We start from the raw sequence: 17,395 nt of genomic DNA on the forward strand, positions 1-17,395 counted from the left end.
GGCAAGCGACGGCGGGGCCAGCTGTGCCTCTCGCGGTGACATCACACAGCAAAACCCTCAACAGGTGCTCGGGACCAGGCTTGCCTGCTCAACTCTTCCACGGTTTTGATTTGCTTTCCGTTCTCCTTGGGCAGAATCAAAGCTTCTCTCCCCATCTTCCTCTCCTACCTCCTACCTAAAGACTCAGAGCAGGGAGGCCGCTAAATGGAAGCGGTCTGGCACCACTTCACCCTAGCTAGCCAGACGCAGGAACGGCTACTCACAGCACATAAAGATGAACGGTGAGGGAGGGGCCCAGCCCCACGGCATGAAATTCCAGTTCTCAACACCCAGAGGAGAGGGCACCTACACGGCCTCGAGCTCATTCTCTTCCCGAGGCCATTCCATGGGTGCAGTCTACCGTGGCGGGTGTCAAGTCCTCTGCTGGGCACTCAAAGTACAGACGAACAAACAAAACCCAGTCCTCATTCGTGAAGAGGCGAATCCTGGTGGGGAAGTGGGAAAGGCATGGACAACTGCTACATGGTAGGAGCAAGGGTCGAAGAAGAGCCAGAAAGGAGCTCGGAGCCACCATGCAGGCACCCCCACCCCCCATCCCTTAACCCAGCACGCGGACCCAAAGGCAGCTGCGGAGCGACCCTCAGCCTCTGTGGTCACCAAGGACAGGACATCCCCATGAGCCCACCTGGTCCTTTAGGAAGGTTAAGGAAAGCAAAGAGCCAAGAGATGGATCAGGAGCCAAGAGGACTAAAAACAGAAGGGGCTGGGGGCCGGCTGGGGGAAGTCAGGGTGGGAGCAGCCCGCCCTGCAGGACCAAGGCCAGGGGACAGGGAACTCGGTGCTGGCGCCTCCCCTGGGGCAGAGCCACGGCCATGAAGCTGGGGCCTCGAGTCCCACTCCCACCCCAGACACCCTGAGCTGCTCAGAGACAGGAACGCACGTCAAGTCACCTGGGGAAGGAGAAAGGTCTGGCTGGTTTTCATACTTAGTGAAATTCAGTTTTAATCAAACTTGGTTAAGTTAATTATTGACTCAACGAGGATGAAACTAGAATAAAATCACTTTTGCCTTAAGCCAAACTATTAAGAAGCCTCATAGACTTAATAGACTAAAAGTGCTCAGAATGATTCCTTCGGCGCGGGCGATATTCCGTCTTCACTCCACCGCTGCTGCGCGTCTCTCTCGCTGCCGCCGATGGTGGACGGGCGACGGAGCGTGAGTTCCCCTCGAAGAAAGGGATCGGGGGTCACCACTGGCAGACACCCGAGCTCCATCACTGAGGCAGTGAGACAGCATGTTGTCCCTGCTGAATTGTTCTTATCACAGAAGCGCCTCGTTTTTGCAGGTCACTCACTGCCCTTTAAGCCCAGGGTGTGCAGCCTCTCCTCTGCCCCAGGATCACTGACGCTGCCAGCGACAGCGTGACACACGAGGCATGCGCCTCGGCGGGAAGAGCCTGACTCCGTCATTAACTCTGTGAGCAGGGCATGCAAAGTTTGCAAAAGCGGTCCCTGCAGCATACCCTGCCCTGAAGTGGGACAGAGACACCCCGCCTTCGCCCCCTATGCCACAGGCTCTGCAAGCCCAAGAGGGACCCCCACCCGTGACAGCATGACATTTACAAAGCAATGACAATAAACCTCGAGGTACCACGTCTTTTTTATTCCCTTTATGTTGATACCCTTGATAATTTCCTAAAAATATCAAATTCCCTGAAAATATGTTTTTCACTATATATAGTCTACCTCTTTTTTTTTTTTTTTTTTTTTTTGAGATAAAAGTCGTGCGTCCCATGGCAAACAGTCAAGAGCAATGTCTCTGGACCCAGCAACTGTCCCTATGATGTAGTGTCAGTGCCCACACCACGGGGAGTGTCTAATCACGACGCTTAGATTCAGTCGAGCAAGCGCAGTACACGTGCGATGAGGTGTTGTGGACAGCATGAGAAACCCACTGTTTCCACTCAGAAACCCATCATCCTAGTGCCCATTCAGCACTTCAACAGTTACTGTCATTGTATAACCCTCAACAGACCCATAGTTTAAAATCACTTGGCCTCGCGAACATAAAGCACATGAACTGAGAGTCCATGGCCTTAGTCTCTGGTCTCTCCTGATGGCCAGTAGTTACGGTAAAATGTTACCAGTGGAATATTCTAGCTTCAGTTACTACCAAACTGCCAGACTCCTCAGAGACATGCTTAACTTGGAGGTAAATAAGTTTTTTCCATTTACCTCGGATTTTCATATAAATGTGTTTATTATTATTATTATTACGCTTTTTAGGGCTGCACCAGCGGCATACAGAAGTTCCCAGGCTAGGGGCTGAATCAGAGCTGCAGCTGCCAGCCTGTGCCACAGCCACAGCAATGCCAGATCCGAGCCGTGGCAACCGCAGCTCACAGCAACGCCAGATCCCCAACCCGCTAGGCGAGGCCAGGGACCAAACCCGCATCCTTGAAGTTACCACGCGGGTTCGTTTCTGCACACCACAACAGGACATCCCAAACGTACTTACTTCAAAGTTACAATTAAAAACAAATCTTGGTAAATCAAGAAGAGACCACTAAAATGCTATGAGAAGGACTACAATCCGCAACACCGGCAACACCAAATGCTGCCAAGGTGGTGCAGCCACGGGACCCTCACTCGCAGCTGGAAGGAAGGCAACATGGCTCAGCCATTTCCAGAGACAGTGAGGTACTTCCGAAGACAGAGGTGAACATATTCTCGGCGTAGCATCCAGCCACTGTGCCCTTGAGTGTCGACACAAATGAGGTGAAAACCTATGTCGACACAAAACCCAGCAGAAATGGGTTTACGGCAGTCGCATTCTTAACTGTCGAAACTTGGAAGCAACCAAAATACCCTCCAGCAGGTGAATGGATACATACCCTGTGGTCCATCCAGACCTCGGGGTACTATCTGGTGCTAAAACGAAGTAAGTTGGGAAGCCGTGAAAAGACAGGGAGGAAATCTACATCCGTATCTCTAAGTAAAAGAAGCCAATGCGCAAAGGCTCCTAACTGTAGCTGTGATTCCAGCCATATGACATTCTGGAAAAGGCGAGCCTGTGCAGACAGTGAAAAAATCAGTGGGGGCCAGAGGTGAGCGGTGAGGGAGGGGTGCAGAGGGGAGCACAGAGGAATCTTAGGGCCGCGAGTCCACTCGCTGCAGCACCACGGGGGGGACACCTGTCCAAATGCACAGCATGTACAACACCGACAGTCAACCCCAATGACTGTAACAAGGGCACCCCCTGGCGGGGGGTGTCCAAAGTGAGGGAGGCGCTGCTCGGGGGCAGGGACAGGGAGCAGATGGGAAATCTCTGTACCCTCCACTCAATCTTTTTGGGACTTAAAATTGCTCCAAAAAAACAAAGTCTAGTTTTTAAAAACAAACAAATAAAGATCTTGGAAAGGAACAAATTCCGAATGACACTGAAAGAAAACCTGCTAACCGTGCAAAAGGCGGGCCTTCTGTGTGGATGTGCACAGTTACAGGGGCACCCAGCCCCCTTCCCGGAGCACGAGTACCTTCACGGTCCCCAGCCCCACGGCTCCAGCCCGAGCAGGGGCTGCCAGCTGCTTCAGGCCAAGGAGAAGGGTACACAGGGAATGCTCCCAGCCTCAGCCTCTGACACCCGCCCCCCGCGCCAGCTCCCCACAGAACCATTCCTGACCGAGTCTCCTTCCAGAGGGTGTTACCGATGACATCATCACTGTGCACGTACGTATTGACGTGTCCGTGGCCGTGCCCTTGACATCAGTTCCCGGGCCGAGGACTGAACCTGAACCACAGCAGTAACAATGCCAGATCCTTAACCACAAGGCCACCAGGGAACTCCAGGAATTTCTGATAATTAGAAATGTTTACTGATTTTGACTCTTTTGACATAATCATTTGAAATTATAAAAGTAATCCATGGTTACCAAAAAATCAAAAGAAGGAAAATCAACGAGAGACTGATCCAAGGTAAAACACAGCTCTCTGTCCATTACGTCCTGCCCAACCCCACCCCGAGACGTCAGGCCTGGTGAAAACGCCTTCCTAGATCTTTTCCTGTGTGCACACAGGGGCATGTTCTGAAAATGATTCTTAATTAAAAACAACGCAGATCCATGAAACATCTCTACTTTGCAGGACGTCATGTCCGAGGGCCCTGACCCCCCTGGGTCCAGCCACGGAATGAGACACCTGCTCCACCTGATGGCGGAGACTGGGGTGGGGGCAGAGCAGCGAAAGAGGAAATGAGAAGCCTCTCTAAGGACAGGCCCACAGCCCTCAGAGCCAGCTGTCACCCTGCGGTGGACATGAGCCTCTCATTCCACTGACAGGCCTTCCTCCGGCTATAGGATCTGGTCGGTAATTACAGGAAAGGCCTCGCCATCAAGATGGGGGAGGAGCTAATTGACCAAAAGTTCAATGTGCTGACTCAGGGACCGATGGCCAAGCCTTCGATTTCTTTTCCTCAAAAAGCCACTGACGTACAGTCCATTAGGCCGCGGCCATGCGGGCCCAGGAGACAGAGAGCTTCCGGTCAAAGCACCTGTGTGAGGCTTCACCAAACATGCTCGGCCTCTGCATCAGAAGGGGCCTCGCAGCGCTGCCGACCAGGGCATTTTCAGGAGGCACCAAGCGATGGGTTGCTGGTTCTATGTCCTTTTGCGTGCTTGATGCTTTGTGTCTGGTTCAGGTTTATTTACTGACCCATCCCAAGTGCACGAGCCAACATCCCTTTGAGGTCCAGCCCTCCTCTAAGGCTCTGTGTCCCAAGTCTGTTATCTTCTGCTCGTCAGAGTCCAGAACCCCTGCCCTGCTCAGGAAGGACACGTCTCGGGCACTCCGTCCAAATGGGGGGAAACGTTGGGACGGTCCCGCATCAAATGCGGTGGGAAGAACACAGACTACGGAGGGCCAGAGACTCTGGCAGCCGATGCTCCCGGCCAGGGTGCTTCTCCATGTCTCGCTTTTCTCACATCTCAAGAGAGAACAGAACGAGGCAGAGGCATCGCAGTATGTAAAGCACGTGGAACGCCGTGTATGATCAACCGATACACATATAAGTACAGAGCAAGCGCTAAGCAGGTATTAGCTATACTCATTACATTGTTTTTGTGGTCATGTCATTAAGCAGAGCTTAGGAGATGAATGATACTCTTTAAATACGCTCATACCCTAGGAGCCTAGGGCGACCAAATGTAACTGCTCTTCTCTGCTGTGAAAGGGAGTAACAGACATACATGAATCATCCATACAAGTAAACACAGGTTTCTGCAACTTTGTGTGTATAAATCAAATCATACCTATCAACTGGGTAACTGCCACTGCAATGCATCTTGCAGTGAATCCTCTCTGTCCCAGGGAAGCTTCTAGACCAGAATGATGCTAAGCACCTGTCTTAACATACACATTATTTTATTTATTTATTTATTTATTTATTTATTTATTCATTCATATTTCTTTTTAGGGCTCCCCCTGCGGCATACGGAAGTGTCCAGGCTAGGTGTCAAGTCAAGGGGCAGCTGCCGGCCTACACCACAGCCCCAGCAACGTGGGATCCGAACCACGCCTTCAACCTACACCACAGCTCATGACAATGCCAGATCCTCAACCCAATGAGCAAAGCTAGGGATCGAACCTGCATCCTCATGGATACTAGCTGGGTTTGTAACCTGCTGAGCTACAACAGGAACTCCAACATACAAATTCTTAACGTAGCACCTTTTCTTATGCAGCTCCAGCAGACGGAACTCGGAAACATTTATTATTCCTTTAGGGAACTGGCTCTAAGTGCTTCCAGCCTTCTCCCAGGAGGAGGGCCCAGCTCTGACAGCAGCACATTACTAGGCATAAGATTCCCAAAGGTGTGACTGCCACACAGGAAGCCAGTATGCCCTCTGCAGGAGGAACTATGACGCTTTTATCAAAACAGCACTTTCCTAGGATGGCAGAAAAAGAGTATCGCCTGCACCAACCCCAGACGATGAGTAATGGCTCCTTGGAGCAGTGTGTGCTGAGCATGGTTCTGATTGATTAGTGATGCCTGCCATGGTCACAGGACTAGGGAATAGATGCATGCACGCTGAGTACTCACCATTCCCATACCTAACGGTGCACAGGTACTCTGTGTCAGGGATACACTGAGGGATAAGGCTCCTGGTAATTTGTCCAAAAAAACTATAAATTAAGCAGGGAAAAAACCCACATTTGGATATGAGGATGCATATTCTCTCAGAATTATAACTCTAAGCTGCTACAAATTATCCAAGACACAGCACAACCATAAAACGTCCCTTAGCCAAAAATAAAGAAAATTTCAACACAAATCCAGTCGCACTTGGGAGACAAGAGCAATACGGATTCTGTGAACACCTCCTAGTGGCAGGCCCTGGGCTCTGTCCTCAAGGTCAGAGCTCAACGCTTGTTCACTGTCGTGGTTCTAGATGTAAAAATGCTCTGACACACACACAATCAACTGATACGGACTGGATGTTGACCACATGTGAGTTAATACATGGTCAGGTGGGCTGTATGATGACAAAAGTGAGGCTAGGAAGTCACAGGAATGGGCTTGTTGCTAAAGAGTCGCCTGGGGGGGGTCCTCCAGGGGACCATGCTGTGAGTCAAATGGCCCCTCACCAGAGCAAGTAAACAATTCATTGTGAAAGCACACACACCTTTCTGACTGGGTGGCTGATGACACAGACCTCCCTCCATCCCTACCGGCCTTTGTTTCAAGCCCCACCCCCCACCCCGGCTCCCCATCAGCTGTACACACATCACTGTCACCTGATGGAACCATCTGCTTCCCTCCCGGTGGAAATGCCACTTCTGGGTGTTCATCAACTGTTACCTGAAAGCAGCCGGCCAGGGATCTTCGAGGGAGATGCCAGGTCTCGGAGATCTAGAGAACCAGGGCAAGTGTACTCCCGCCCCCTACTGGCCACACTTGGAGAGGCGCCACCCACAGGGCTTGGGGCATTTCAGTTGGGGGGAGGGAGCCAGGCGAACACACTGGTCAGCCGCACAGTGGTAACTAAGGGTGGAGAGGAATGAGATGGAGGTGCAATGGTCGGGGGGACGCTTGGGTCTCCAGAGGCATCTGTTCCCAGCCATTTCCCACCCTCGCCCCCCCAATCCTCAAATCCCCAAATGACTGTTATTTGAAACAGCTTCATAGACTCAAGTTTTCTCCAGGGGTTTCAAATGCAGCTCTTATCTTCCAGCTGCAAATAAAGAAAGTCCAGGTGTGAGTCAGCAATTCCCATTTTGATTGGATTTTGCAATCACCCCACCCACATCAAATGCACCCTCTCATAGGTCACCAAAAAAACAAGACACCTAAGGCCACTAGGTCCTAAATGCAGAGCAGCAGGAGGGAAGGAAGAGAATGACATCCACCACTGTTCACAGAGCACCTATTAGGCGACAGGCCAGTGTTGGGAACAGAATAAAACACGGTCCTCTTCCCAAGAAGCACACCATCCAAGAGGGACGATGACTGCGTAACTGAACAATCACAGTACAGAAGCTGCCAGAGTGTCGAGCAAGGGGGTGAAGCTGTCTCAGTGAGGAGCAATCTGGGAGGGCTTCACGGAAGAGATGACACCAAGAGCTGGGTTCTGAAGAATGAAGAGCAGTTTGCCAACAGACCAGTGAGCCCAGGACAGGAGGGGGAGCCTGAGGAGATGACAAAGCTGGCACCGAGGGTGCAGGCTGGTGGCTCAGATCCGTTTGGCTGAACTTGAAGTTGCCCCAGGAAGGGAAGGGGAAGGAAGGGAGGCTGGAGTCATGGCTGGCTGGGCCACGACTCTCGAAGGAAATCACTGCTGCTTCTCTTTTACGAGCTCCTGCTAAGGAGTCTTCTTTTGCAGGAGAGCAAACGGCAATGGGGAAGGTTCTCGGAGCCCTTTCCTTCTCGGAGAGAAGGGGGGTGTCACCTGCCAACGGAATCCCCACGTCTGAAGAGTCACCACGGGGAAGAGAGCATACGAGACAGAGGGCAACGCGGCTGATGCTCGGGTGGGCGTGCTCTCCGATGCAAAAGACGGACGTCTGGGCAGAGAGCGGGACCGCGTTCCCCGCAGCCTCTGCGCTAAGCCGGAGGTCTGCCATCAGTCCAAGGCTGGAAACGGTGCGTGCTCCTGACCTTCCCGGCAAAATGCTAATCGGTGCACAGGGGCCGAGGCCAAGAGCACAAGAGGATGGCACCACGAGCGGGTGCCAGAGGAGGCCAGTGCGACGACGGACAACCAAGGGAACCACGGACACACATGCACACACACGTATGTCGAGGACAGATCAGCTCCCTTTAAAATCAGCTATTTCCACCCGAAAGTGAGTGCAAGGCCAAATCATTCCAACATCAAACAGCTTCGAGCCCTTTCCTCACGCTGCTCTCGGTGCATGATGGTCGATCGTCAGGACCCTGTAGCGTCACCTTGCTCTTCACCCCTGCGGGTTCTTGGTGAGGAAAAGTTGGCCCCAAATAAAGGAGAGCCCTACATCACAACCAAAAAAATAATTTTTTTCCAATCTGAACAAATCGTTTAGCATAAAAATAAACAGAACTAGAAACTGTCTCTAATAAACTAATATTAGTCTCCCCAGAGGGTTAATTATGTCGCTCCGTATTTTAAGAAGAATGTAAATTGCCGGTTTCAACAGATGTTCTTTTAAAAGAATTGGTTATCTGGGAAATGATGGGTCTTTGTTAGAGCTTACCCCAGTGGAATATAAACATTAAAATCATCCGACTATCTGCCAGCCCCCTCCTCCAACAACTGTTACCCACACCAAGGCTACACCCTCTGCTTATCGGCAGCTTGGGAGACAAGGGCTCCTGCCAGAACTGCAGGCTCAGATACCAGACAACCCGTCCTCGGGATTCCCAGGCTCCCCCGTGGCTGCTGCCAAGACCCCACAGCGGCACCTGGTCCCCATCAGAGCCCTGGCTTGGGTGTTATTTCTTCCTCTTCTTTTACCCTGGAGCGCGTGAGACCATCAGATCACAGAGAACCAGAGATGGGCCCTTCTGGAAACACAAGGCTTGTCCAAATTCAGTTTCCACATGCCAATGTGTACGGCACTTGTAAACAGGCGCACACAGGCGTGAAAGCTGTGTCCGAGGGAGAAGTCGTTAGAAGACGACAAAGATTGCAAACATCCGTGCAGTTTTCTCTCAGAGGGCATTTCCTAGACAATCAAACGTCTGTTAGCTGGTGCCCAGAGCAAGACTTCAGCTGGGGTGTCTGCCGAGTAAAGAGAGAGCAAAGCCCCTGTGGGGGGAGTCCCTTAGTCCACGTCCAGTGACCTCCCCCAGCCTGGGGCTGCGGAGGGGACGGGGGCTCTTAGGTCTGTCTGTCCACCTCACTTGACAGGACGTGACATCACCGCCCTGGTTAGACTCACTTTGCAGACAGAGACACCGAGGCTCGGGCAGACTGGTGACGCCTAAGTATCACCTCACGGGAGGTGCTTTTACTATGGATCTGTCGGTACCTGGCATAAAATCTCACCTCCGCCAGAAAGGGAGGCAGGTGACGACGGATCTCCCGAACCGTGTGTGAAGGGTCTGCTCCTCCAGGAGGGAGGTACTCGAGGGACTGGGTACCCTGATGCCCTGCAGGCAGGAGGGGACAGGGCAGCTAAGGGCCGTTCTTTGAGGCAATGCCTGTAAGAGGACAGTGACAACAGACAGGCCTCACCGAAGCCTTACTCTACAAGCGAGCTGAGAAAGATGCTCGGGGCTCGGCAGTGAATGCGAGTACCCCACTCCTTTGCTGTGGCGACACCACCGTGTCCGATTCCCAGGCAAGGAAACGAAGACTCAGAGAGGCGAGGTCATTTGCTCCAGGGCCACACATTCCCAAGTGGCCCAGAGAGAACCACCCAGGTCTGCCTGACTCTCGCGGCTCCCTCCTTCCCTCGCACGGTCTCGGCGGACACCTCCGAAGACACCGGGCCCGACATCACCCACCGCAGCAGCCCCAAAGGCCTGGGGGTCAGCTATCTTAGGGCCAGGGCAAGGCCAGGCCAACCAGGGATCTGTCTGAACATGCTCAGGGGTCCCAAGGGCAGACCCAACTGCGAATCGGGGAGCCCCATGTTTGCAGCAGAGAACTCAGGAAAAGCTCCACGCCAGCCCTATGGAGCCTGACACAAGGTTAAACGTGATCCAGGGCCCGCCCTTTACCTAGGCTGGATACGCAGGACACCGAGGGGAGAGCTGCGTAAAAGACCTGACTGGGGGGCGGCGGGGTGCTTGGAGTGTCCACAGAGCAACCCTGAAACTCATCCTGCACCAGCTTCTCAGACGGTGGTGATAAAGATTTCCCTCCAAACAGAGAGCCATCGCTCCCACCCCTCCATCCCCAGCCAGGGCCAGGGGGGCACCTTTCAAGCCTTCTCCAAGCACACTGCCCAGTCCCCAGGGAGACACACACCTGCCCCACAGCTCAGAGACGAGCCTGTGCCCGCGGCAAGTGGCAGCCGGAGAGAGAAAAGGCCCAGCTCGATGCGCTCTGGACATCCCATTTCTGATGCTGCGTTTCTTCCTCAGGAGCCCAGGGGACATAGGACAGTGGTCCTCAGGCAGGAAAACTGCTCTCCTCCCTCCTGCTTCCGTCCCCTGGGCAGAAACTGCTAAGGCTGCCTTAGTCCCAACTCCAGTGTTTTGGGGGACTGAACATTCCTGGAAGCCAGGGAAAGAGAGAGCTATACACAGTGAGAGGGCCTCTGCTTTTCCTTTCCTCTACTTTTTTTTTTTTTTTCTGGTCACACCGGGAGCATGTGGAAGTTCCTGGGCCAGGGATTGAACTTGCGCCACAGCAGCAACCTGAGCCACTGTAGTGACAGTGCCAGATCCTTAACCCTCTATGCCACCGGGAACTCCCTCCTATACATTTAAGTGGTTAAGAACCTCGGCAACAGAATGCTGGTTCTTAACCCTCAGGCAGTTCTGCCCCTCCAAAGGCACCTGGAAATATCTGGATACACTTTTTTTTTTTTTTTTTGGTCTTTTTCTAGGGCCACACCTGCGGCATATGGAGGTTCCCAGGCTAGGGGTCCAATCAGAGCTGTAGCCGCCGGCCTACACCACAGCCACAGCAAAGCAGGATCTCAGCCACGTCTGCAACCTACACCACAGCTCACGCCAGCGCTGGATCCTTAACCCACTGAGTAAGGTCAGGGATCAAACCCACAACCTCATGGTTCCTAGTTGTGTTCATTAACCACTGAGCCACAATGGGAACTCCTGGATGCACTTTTTCATTATGCCTTCTTGGGTCCAGGAGTTGCTGCTGGCCTCTGACAAGCAGGGGCCAGCGACGCTGCTGAGGATCCTATAATACACAGGACGGAGCACTCAGCAGAGAATGACCTGGCACCAAATGTCAACAGTTCCCGGGTGAAGAAACCCTGGACTAGAAGGAACATCTACACTAAGTTTCAAATAGACAACTGACAGGGGCCGTGACTTTTTGGGTTTTCAAACACCATGGCATACGAAGGTTCTGATGTTACAATGCGTGCAAAAATGTCACTTCAGTAGGTGCCTCCCTTCAAATGTGGGGCTGATCCTAAAGGATCTGATTAGCTCGTATTAGTAGATGGGATGCAGGACTGTGGAAACAAGTCCCAGAGGCTCGACTCTGCTGACGCATCTGTTTTTTGGGGGGCGGGGGGAGGGGGTAGGGAATAACCAAATCCTTGCTTTAGTCATTCAGAAAACCTAGCACCTGTCTATATCAACACACCCGAGATGAAAAAAAAAAAAGAAGAAGAAAAGAGATAAATTATTTATCCAGCATAAATATTAAAGAAAATTGCAAAACAGAGTCTGGTGTCACCATGCTGTTGTTACAGAATCATCTCGTTATAGCTTCTGGCAAAATACTGTTGTCCTTAATATCAGTACAACAGAATTGTCTGGGATGCACCAGCCAGGGTACATGCGTCTGCTTGCTGTCGAGGACACTTAGCAGCAAGCCAACCGGCTCATCACACCCCAGCAGAAAACTGTGCAGAGATGGCCTGTTAGCCGTGAGGCTGAGTGAGTCACAGATCATGAAGTGCATCTGAACACAGGATGCAGCGGGAAGCTGGCAGCATGGTGCTGGGCTGCAGCCCTGTCCGACCAACGCAAGAGAGCTACGCTTCCAGGGATTTTATGAGCCGGTTGATGAACACACTCATTATTAAACATTCAATTAAATAAACTCACCATTAAATAAGCCACAGAAGAGAAGGGACTTGCGGCTGCCAAGGGGAAGGGAAGGTGGGGGAAGGATGAAGTCGGACTTTGGGGCTCGCAGGTGCCAACTACTATGTATCAGGTGGATAAACGACAAGGCCCTGCTGTGCGGCGCAGGGAGCTTCGCTCAGCACCCTGTGAGAAACCACGACGGGAACGAGTATGAAAAAGAATACATGCACTTTTCACTGTACAGCAGAAATTAACACGTCGTAAATCGACTATGCTTTGATTTAAAAAATAAGCTATAGCAAAATCAAAGGTAAGAGAAACTCAAAATCCAGTACTTGTGAATAATTTTAGTATGTTTAAAATTAAATGAACTATGCTCTGAGGTCATTTATACGTCTGTATTTATGCTGTGTCTGGATAGTGGAAATATTATATATATACTTATATATATGATATAAATACATAATAGTATATATATTTTTCATATATACTCAGTGAAATGGGAGTGCACATCTCATTTTTTGCTAAATTTTATTAGATTTACTAAAATTTACACAATTTTCACGTGATTTTTAGTATGATAATTGTATATTATCTGTGCTCTTGAGACTATTTATATGTCTATATTTATACTATGCAGGGTAGAAATATTACATATACATGTATTTGCATATATAATATAAATAATCACACACACTCAGACTTAACATACGTAAACAGTAGAAGACTGTACATTCCATCCTGACTCCGTTTCCTACCTTCCTGCTGGCCATGGTGTGTGTATTTACACTGCACTCATCAGCAAACACTACAAACTGGAGTTTGTCGTCCGCCCCAAGAGCCGGTTGTTAACCGTTTACCGGCACACAAACAAGTCCGCCCATGACACACACACACACACAGGCATCGTGGAGACGGGAGCTGCAGGGACAAAGGGATTTTGTCTTCGAACAAGACATCTATTATTCAAAGTTTAGCAAACTCTGGGAAGCAGCTACATGGGTTCCTAGGTAACCAAGAAGTTTAATAAATCTATATGATGATAATTAAACACTGTAAATAATTTATCTGCTGAGGCTTCCTGGCCAGCCCGTTAGGCCTCTGCAGAAAAGTGATCCGCGGGTACGTTGTGAGTTAAGGTTGGCAAAGTCAGAGCGGCGAGGAGCGGTGGAGGCAAGGTTTGCTCTCGGAAATGGTAACGGCTGGAGCCCACGCTGGGAGAGGCAACTTGGAGAAGCGACACAGCCAGCCAGGCTGCTCTGTCCTCTGGAGCCGGTACCCCCACTCCTGAGAAGGTGCCGCCCCAAACGGGTAGCAGCACTGGTCACTGGTGGCCACGTGCCCTTCCCAGTTCGGGCGGCGTGCTTTCAAGGCAGCTGGACACAGGTGCGCCCGCCCCCGCCTCAGCATTACCCAAGGACACAGAGAAGGCGAATGCAGCAGGGTTTCGAATAATGTTTGCAGAGCAGGGGTTCAAGTAGAGAAATCATGCGGTGGGGGCAAAATGACCCTCCAACCAAGTGGGGGTAAGGAAGGGGCAAGATGCTGAGGGCTCCCCAACCCTGGGAAGAAACTCAAAAAGGCGCTTCCCCAGGAGTTCAAAATCGGGACTAGGCTGGCCGGTGCCAAACCAGCATTTCAGCGCCACCACTAAAGCACTGTTTTAACTGCAACGCAGCAGCTTGGTTACAGATATGAAGCCAGGGGATGTGGGGCGTGTGTGGGGATGAGGAGACACAGGAACTGTACTTTCTGGTCGGTTTTGCTGTGAATCTAAAACTGCTCTTAAAAATAGTTAACAAAAGAAAAAAAAAGCACATGTAGCCCTAAGCCTTGTGTGCAGCTGAAGCGTTTCCTTTCCGCTTGGGAGCCCTCGAGGAAGGGCCGCATGTCCAGGGATGCTTCGTGGGGCAGGCTTGCTACCCAGGCAGCATGACACGGCTGCTGCTTTACACGTCTGTCCTGGGTCTGCCAGGGTCACTGGCGGTCAGAGGGAGCGTGCCCTCCCTGGTATGTGAGCTTTGTGGTGTGTGTACACCCTGAAGACCCGGTGGAAAGGACACCAGCCCACTGGCCCCACGGATGCAGCTTTTAAGGAAATGGACACAGAGGAACCATCCCTCCCTAGTCTCCTTCCTCCGCCCCTACCCATCTTCCAGAACCATGGTGCCTGGAGAGCTCTGGCAAACTCCATCACTTCTCCGAGGCCGAGAGCACTTGGCCCACATCCTCGATTTCATTCTGGGAGGAAGAGCTGTCTGTTTTACCTAGGAAATGTAAAAGCAGCAATCTGCTCGGTGAGCCCCACTTTAAAGCCCTGCATCCGCTCGACTGCGACACTCCAACGCTCATGCTTTCCACCTCGGTAATTACTAAATTCTCATGTAAAGCCCAACTTCTGCTTAAGCATGCGCGATTATTAGAGTACAAGTCAATTGTGGATAACATGCAGATATAAATGCAGCTAATAAGTCTTACTGTAATGATTAATCAATTTATGAATACATTATTTAAACTAATAGCTCAGGTAGGGTATCTTAAACAAGTTGGAGAGTACATCGACCAATTCAAATACCAGCTGCTGGATCAATAGGAAACTGTAAGTAAACTCTGGGGAATAGGCATACTTGCAAAAAAAAAAAAAAAAAATCTGCAAACAAAAGGGTCTTGGATGAAAGAAATCTACAACCATTTCAATTTTTAAGACAAATGTAGAACAGTGTAATATATGCCAAGCTTAAAGGGAAAGGTTTAAAAAAATGTGCAATACTGCAAATTGGGCTCTTTTCCCAACTCATACAGTAATAATAATTAACAGCAGTTTATACGAACACGTGTTTATACAAATGTTTGCATACTTTTGCAAATAGATTGTGGATTCAAGTTAATTTTGATTTCTTCAAGAATGATGCCTTGGGGTTCATTTCATTGCAAGGTACTATATTTATCCATATAGCTAGAAATGTCCCTTCAACAAAAAAGAAAAAAAAAAAAAAAAGGCAAAAGTGCATCTAAAAGATTAGCAATTTTCCTGAAAGGAAGCCCAGGTTCCAACTCAGACACCAGGGGACACCTGTTCTGTTAGAGCCACAGAGGCTTCCCCCCCACCCCACCCACCCACCACTGTCAGCCACAAAGCGGAGGGAGGGCTGTGAGCCAAGCAAACCCTCGAGTTTTAGCGCTGTCCTTTCCCATTTTTTTAAATTAAGGCTAATTAATGTGAGTTTAATAAAAAGCCAAAAGGGGTCTTGATTTCCAAAGGTGTGATATTTTATCACAGCTTCAAGTGATGCTGCATTTTAAAAAATTAATTAGTATCTTGCAAGATCGGCCACACATTACTGAGTAAGTAACAGCAGCTAAGAGAAGCCGATGAAATATTGGTAAGCGATGCAGCCCAGAGTATAAGTATGTGAAGGGGGTCAGAGGTTAATCCCTATTGATTTTCTGAGTCTGCGTACAGCACCGCTGGGAGAGGCCAGTACTGTTGGCAATCAGCTAGCACAAATACATTATAAATCTTACTGTCCACCTTCACTGATCAGTATCACTTACTTCCTTTGCTAAAGACCATTAAGAAACTACTGCAAAAAAAAAAAAAATTTACCCAGATGTGGGCAGAAAAGAAAGCGCGTTCAAAGTCTCCCGTGTCACAGGTGTGTCTGGAGATGGGGGACGTGCCTGAAAGCAGAGACACGTTTCCCGGGGGCTGGTCAGGCTTACTGAGGGCAACGTGCATAAAACAGAGTGCTTTTCAAATGACATCAATGCCAGAACAAACGGTAGAAGGAGCTTCCACACTGGAGTGCATGGAGGAAAAAAAAAGAAAGAGAAAGAGAATGGAATGAAAAGCCTCAGACACGACCACTGACACTGATGAGAGGCCCCACCAGTTTGGGTCTGCGAAAATTTAGCCTTGACACAACCTTGAAGCAAATGAAGAGTACGCTTCAGGGCCCCTCAAGACCTTGGGCTCCTTCCCAAACTCCGCACCCAATGTCGTACTCCCTCCTCAAGCGGGCCGCCGGCACAGCCCTCACTAAGCCAGATGCGCTTCCAGGAACGCCTATGAACAACTGTTCCTTCCTTCTTTGAATGGGTTGTGCCATGTCTCACGTATGCCCTAGGCACTGCAAAACGGGCAGATAAGACAGTGTCCTTCTGAGAAAAATGAAACACACGTTCTTAGTCAAACATGGACTCTCTTACAATGCAAGGCTGGCCAACAGTCATGGTGCTGGTAAGTCCTCTGCCCTGACCAGCTGTGTGACTCTCCACCAATGACTTAACATCTCTGAGCCTCAGTTTCTTCACGTTATAAAGATGGTGGATAACACTAGGGAGGACACCAAGAGTGGTTGGAAGATTAGAAATCACGTGAAAAGCACTTAGCACAAGGCCCATGAGAATTCAATTGGACTTCTCTTGCAGGGCAGCGGGTTAAGGATCCAGTGTTGTCACTGCAGTGGCTTGGCTTGGATCCCTGGCCCGGGAACTTCCACATGCTGGGGTGCAGGCCCCCAAAAATTTTTCAATAAATATTAGTTGTTTTTTTTTTTTTTAATGTGGAGCTATTTGACATTGAGAAAAACAAGTGATCTCCTTCAACTTCCGTTTCAATAGTGCGGATTATGGAATTATGATGCAAAAAGATATGGAGCCATCTGATCCACGATTCCATCCCAACAGCATCATATGCCCTGCTTGGAGATGCTTGAAGAAACAGCCAGTCTTACTTCAGCAAGCCTTGCTCATCCTGAGGTCTGGAGTGGGCACCTGCATCAATGCGTTTCAGTAAGGCTGGGTCAAGAGCGAAATTTCTTAACTGAGAGCCAATAGCTTGTAGCAGTTTAGAGTGTGGACCTTGGAGTTCCCGTTGTGGCTCGTAGTTAACGAACTCAACTAGCATCCATGAGGACGTGGGTTCAATCCCTGGCCTCTGCTCACTGGTTGCCGTGAGGTGTGGTGTAAGTTGCAGATGTGGCTCAGACCTGGTGTTGCTGTGGCTCTGGTGTAGGCTGGAGGCTACAAGCTGAAGCGCAGTTCTGCAATCCATCAATGTGCCTCAGAGAAGGTAAGGCTACTTTGATGAACTCAAGCAAGCTTGCTTCTGGGCTCTGAAGCCAAGAGATCCATCACCTTTAGCCTTTAAGGTCTTGCCTCTTAGATGCTCTGTTTTCTTAAT

General features: G+C 50.3%; 1 protein-coding gene across 10 annotated transcripts in view; it reads right to left on the reverse strand.

Moving 5' to 3' along the window:
• Positions 1-17,395, reverse strand: part of WWOX (WW domain containing oxidoreductase) — a 969,209-nt gene that overhangs the window by 626,624 nt on the left and 325,190 nt on the right. For 2 of the 10 annotated variants that reach the window (XM_084959516.1, XM_084959523.1), the window contains one exon: positions 5,459-8,503. The exons of the other annotated variants lie outside the window; for them this stretch is intronic. In XM_084959516.1, coding sequence (XP_084815642.1) covers positions 8,423-8,503 — 81 coding nt within the window. In that variant the 3' untranslated portion in view covers positions 5,459-8,422. Of the gene's footprint in view, positions 1-5,458; positions 8,504-17,395 lie in introns of those variants that run through there. 10 annotated transcript variants of the gene reach the window in all.

This window comes from Sus scrofa, chromosome 6, assembly GCF_054392235.1.
Source record: "Sus scrofa isolate SSC_HxYL_T2T_F1_AM1 chromosome 6, Sscrofa_HxYL_maternal_Yorkshire_Landrace_v2.0, whole genome shotgun sequence".
Lineage (NCBI taxonomy): Eukaryota > Metazoa > Chordata > Mammalia > Artiodactyla > Suidae > Sus > Sus scrofa.